We start from the raw sequence: 4,986 nt of genomic DNA on the forward strand, positions 1-4,986 counted from the left end.
AAGAGAGACGAGTTGCAGTATGAAATGGGAGATTGTCAAAAAACTCAGACGACGCAAACGCCAGAACACCATACCAGCTTTGCACTATGAAGAGAGGAGAGGAGAAAAGTAAACGAATGAAAGAGTTGGGGTGAACCGAACCGAACGGCGTGATTAAGAAATGTGAATGATCACCCGGAATATCGTGATGCAGCCCCCGCAGAAGCATTATGCCGGGTTCTCCTTCTCCCCGGCAAAATACTCCGTCCCAAATCACCCATCCTCCTCCCCATTGGTGTGAGACTGCGACTGCTCCTGCCCATGAGTCCCATGCATCCACACCCTCTTCCACGGCACCTCATGTCCCGCCTCACGATCCCGCCGCATCCCCTCAAGCACACCAACTATCCCGCCACTCCGCAGCCGCTCCAGCACAACGTTCATCCCCAACTTGCTCCTAAAGACCGCATCCCGCGTCCGCTTGACGCCCATGAGCTCAATGGTCCGCTGGATTCGGGCCGTCGACCACGCGGCGAGCATGCCGCGTTTGGTGTGCGCTTCTTCCTCGCTGTAGATGGGATTGCCAGCGTCGTCGGTTGGTTGGGTGGGGTTGAGCATCCCTTGGCCTAGACTTGAGTTGAAAGTGACGGTAGTTTTCACGGATGTTCGTTCATCCATGGGGTCGTCGATGGGTGTGGATGTGCCTGAAAGCCATGTTCGGGGCTTGGGGGGGTCTCTTTCGTCTGAGGCGGAGGGGAGGCTGCGGTAGAGTTGTTTTTCCACGATGGTGAGGATTCCCGTCCATTCCACGTTGCGTGATTCGCTACGCATCCAGCCCTCCTTGGGGTCTACGACAGTCGTCTCTAGGATGAAGCTTTGGTTCGAGTTCTCAATGCCGTCAGTTAGCTTGGAAAACAATTTCAACACGGCGAAGGGGGCCCTGGACCCCTTGAGGAGCAGCCTGGTGGTGTGCAGGCGCTCTGTGACTGGGTCGACATAGCGGTCGATGACATCGGTGGTCAGCACATGGCCGGAGTAAGGGTTCGGATAGCGGAGGAAGAAGGCGAGGCAGACGGCGGGAAAGGAGTAGTCGTAGTTGAATGAGCTTTGGAAAACTTTCATCGTGGAGGTAGCGACATGGGAGGGGGTTCTCCGTTAGTTAACTGGAGAAGAGGTATCGAGGGAGCCTGACGTCTGGTGTCTGGCTAGAGGAAGGCGAGGTTGAGGGCGCCAGGCGGTGGATATCGACGTCCCGCTTGCTTTTCTCTCTCTTTCCCGACGTTGTTGGATTTCTTGCAGGCTGCTCAAACCTCCGAAATCTGCTCTGAAGTCGCTGGGTTTTCGCTTAGTCATCTACAAAGTGTGATTAGTCAGCGGTCGCTGGACTGGACACGGTCAAGGGCGGGGGAAGTCAGATTCCAGCCAATCACAGCGTAGCGATTCAAGTCGGGACAGAGCGCTGGCGGACACGGACTCCGCCTGGTGATTGCTGCTGGCGTTAGGAAAAGCTGGTCCTGCATAACTACTAGACAAGAAGAATTTTGAGTTGCTGCATGGCGGCAGTTGCTAAGGTTTGAAAGGGGGCTCTTGTCTTTATACAAGAGACTCGGGGCATTTGTGATACCCATCTACGGACCGGACGCATTTTTTTTTATATTTATATTCCACCCTGCAGCACCTCCAGCTCCGATGATCTCTGATGGACGCGTACATGAGATGGAAGTATATATATATATATATTTCGTATTTATGTACAGGCAAATCCAAGGTGTCTTGCGTTCTAAAACAAACACACAAACAAGAAGAAAGGGGGGAAAAAGGAGCAGATAAAACCAAAAAGAAGAACCAAATCTACCAAACAATAAAGACAAGTGCAAGACAAAAAAACAAACAAACAAACAAAAAAAAAAAAAAAAAAAAAAAAAAAACGCAAATATAAATGCCCAGATCGACCTGCTCTTTAATCATTTATGCTCTCTTTCTTTTCATTGTTAACACTTGGAAATCTTCTTTTCTGCTTCCCCTCATTCTTCATTTTTGCTCTGCTCAGAATCTTCCTCTCTGATCCCGTCTTTTCTTCTCTTCTCCTGCCTTCTTTTGTTTATCCCACCCAACAACACATTCACTGTATCTCAGCTCAACACCGCGTGTTCATCGCAGGACGCGTTCGTACTTTATGCCCTTGACCGATCCGCCTTGCATCGCGGTTCGTACATCGCGCTTGAAACCCTCGGGGTTTACCCGTAGATCTACAGCTGCTTCGGCGTTTAGGGGATCGTCGGGATTCGGTTCGAGGAAGAGGTGCTGTCGATTTAAAGAAATGGACATATTTTAGCATAGGTGTTGGTTGATTCGCTGCTTGTTGTAAAGGACATAGTATGGTATGAGCAAAAACAATCAAAAGTCTCACCATCAAGCCCAACGCAACCATTTTCATGCCCATCACCGAGGTCCAGGAACCGTGCCTTGCTGAGTCAGGCTTGTCCAGTATGTTCAGACATACGTTTCCTTCGGGCAAGATGTTGGGATGGTAAATCTTCTGTGTGCATTTCACTGTCGGCGGCAGATCGGGGTACTCGTCCGGGACATCGATTTTGAACTTAAATAAGCCGCCCAGATACATCCCTCCGGGAGGTTCGAGGATCAGGTAGAAATGCATCGGGTCCGAGGGATCGGGGTATTCGAACTGGAAAAATTGGGGGAGGCCTTTTGCTGTCCGCTCTTCATCCTCGTACTTTGCGATATCTTTGAAATCTGTGTGGAAGTTGAGTTAATCTTGTGGAAGTTGAGATTAAACTGGTGATAGATGAGATAGATTAGATGAACGCACCATGTTGCAGACGCAGCTTGACTGCCGGAACCCTGTTGTTGGTCTTTCCTCCAGCAGTAACAGCAGTCGCACCAGGAGCGGCAGCATTTTCTCGTTCACTCTTTGTCTAATGGTGTAAAGTCAGTTCCCGTTTAGCTCGCCTATGTAAAAGTAGAAAGAAAATGATATAACCAAATGCGAAGAACATAGAGCAAAAAGTCATAATTCTGATGAAGAAAGAATAAAAGGAACTGGAAACAGAGAATCATGAAGTATCCTATCACACTTATATGAGAGCAATCATTAACTTACCCGAAGTTCTATAAACTTCAACATTGTGAAACAATACTTGTTAGTTCGCCCTCTTTTTCTCCAGGTAACAGAACAACACAATTCCACCAAACACGGGCAGCACAAAAGTGAAAACAGGGATACAAGCCAACTGATTAACTGTTGGCTTCGTATATCCCTTCCGTGCCCCCCAAAAAAAAAAAAAAGAAAAAAAGAAAAAATCACAATTTGCTGATATCCGCCCTCGGTACCCCGGAACAGCAAGCTCTACGAAAAAGGTCTGTGGTTGGTTTTATTTTGAGGTGATGAAAACTGTTGTTTCTGTTGTTTCGTAATGCCAGTAAGACGCTGAAGCTGGTTCAGTGGAGGGATCGGGAACCAGGAGCAAAAAGCGTTAACCGTTAGTAGTTCGCGTTATAACTCGGTGCCAGTGTCCTTATCCCGTCGAGCTAAATATCCGGTTCTTTTTCCGTCCTTCCTCTTGGCAGATTAGATCAGACCAGAATATACCACAGGAGAGAAAGGCCGGCGAAGAGCAAATCAACCGTGACAATTTCTGCCGTTGTCGGTTGTTGCCAACGCTGGGGGTTTAGGTGGCGCTGTAGTCGCGTGAGGGGTTATGAGAGGGAAGAACGGTGGATAAGCGGGGGACAGCTGAGGGTCAGATCCAAAAAAAAAAAAAAAAAAGGGAGAGATCGAGTGGAGAAAGAGAGCTAGTAAAAGTAAGTTAAGGAGAAGGAGAAGGGGTTGTGGAACTCGGCGATGTTGGGTTGGATGTGTTGCAGGTAATGATCCGATGTGCAATGGAGGGATGGGGAGGAGCCAGAGGAAGGGGTGAAGTGTATATACAGTACATGCGGTGAATATGTACTATGTACTGCATGCAACGTATTGTTATGTTAGTATTCTTTCTGTTTGCTGAGGAGGACGATATACTTGTTTTCAAGCTGTGGGGTTGATGTCGGGTGAAATTCCAGGTTGATGCGATGAAAAATGGGCAGAGTGGCGGGCACGTGACGTGGGTGTCGGGTTCGGAAATTGGGAGGCAGTGAGGTAGGTTAATGTGACAAATGTATTTTAGGTGTGTGGAACAGTGAAATGGGAATGGATGGAATAGAAGCACGAAGGGACTGGAATAGGCAGAAATGCGAGCCAGCCAGTCAAGTGGATAGGGTGTCTATTCTAAGATTGCAGCCTGGTATATGGATGTTAGGCCCGCCACCAGGGCGAGGAATATCATGGGAATGACCGGAATTTTATACATCTTGGTCTTCTGCTTTAAGACTTCTGGATGGCTACGCAGGTGCATTAGTATCCACGACACATCTTAGCTACAGAGCTAGAAATGCCTGTTGCTTGATACCTCTTTATTACGTGTAAGATTAGCCTACTCCTTCTTGAACAGCAACAGCACAGCGTAGGAATTCAATTGAAGCAAGCAGGAAGGCAAATGAAGAAGAAAAGGAACAAACTAGCATTCGAGAAAAATATAACGGCCAGAAAACGACGGAACAAGAGCAGCTGCTCAACTGCAAAATGAGACTTAACAGGACCAAAGGGGAAGCTGGGTATATCCGTCATGTAGGATACCAAATTACAAGACTGGCAATGCGACAGCACGAGATGAGACGGCAGAACAAGGACAACAGCAAGAATTTAACCTCAGCTCAGCTCAGGTCAGTTTCATAGGTGCAAACGAGCGGGGGAAGAGGCAAAATTACGCAGAGAAGGGAGGAAAAACTGTAATTGAAAAAATGTCTTGACATTATTAAACAAGAAAGGCTAGGAGTTTGCCCCAGGGGGGGGGGGGGGGGGGGGGGAGGGTGGTAGGAGAAAGACAGGTGAAGAGAAATATAACTGACAAAATTCCAAAAGAAACCCAAAAAAAAAAAAAAAAAAAAAAAAGG

At 47.9% G+C, this 4,986-nt stretch overlaps 3 protein-coding genes across 3 annotated transcripts; all 3 read right to left on the bottom strand.

The window, feature by feature from the left end:
- Positions 1-252: 252 nt before the first annotated feature.
- On the bottom strand, positions 253-1,101 carry PAAG_03388 (MSF1 domain-containing protein; the record flags this gene model as incomplete). Its single annotated transcript, XM_002794797.2, has 1 exon — positions 253-1,101. One exon carries the CDS (start codon positions 1,099-1,101, stop codon positions 253-255), a length of 849 nt encoding a protein of 282 aa, XP_002794843.1.
- Positions 1,102-1,134: 33 nt separating this feature from the next.
- On the bottom strand, positions 1,135-1,499 carry PAAG_11603 (hypothetical protein; the record flags this gene model as incomplete). Its single annotated transcript, XM_015847222.1, has 2 exons — positions 1,135-1,332; positions 1,410-1,499. The coding sequence occupies 2 exons, from the start codon at positions 1,497-1,499 to the stop codon at positions 1,135-1,137; spliced, it is 288 nt and encodes a 95-aa protein (XP_015703131.1).
- Positions 1,500-2,130: 631 nt separating this feature from the next.
- PAAG_03389 (NEDD8-conjugating enzyme Ubc12) lies at positions 2,131-3,124 on the bottom strand (the record flags this gene model as incomplete). Its single annotated transcript, XM_015844953.1, has 4 exons — positions 2,131-2,283; positions 2,390-2,733; positions 2,810-2,915; positions 3,101-3,124. 4 exons carry the CDS (start codon positions 3,122-3,124, stop codon positions 2,131-2,133), a joined length of 627 nt encoding a protein of 208 aa, XP_015701927.1.
- Between the last annotated feature and the right edge of the window lie 1,862 nt (positions 3,125-4,986).

Source organism: Paracoccidioides lutzii (assembly GCF_000150705.2).
Source record: "Paracoccidioides lutzii Pb01 unplaced genomic scaffold supercont2.7, whole genome shotgun sequence".
NCBI lineage: Eukaryota > Fungi > Ascomycota > Eurotiomycetes > Onygenales > Ajellomycetaceae > Paracoccidioides > Paracoccidioides lutzii.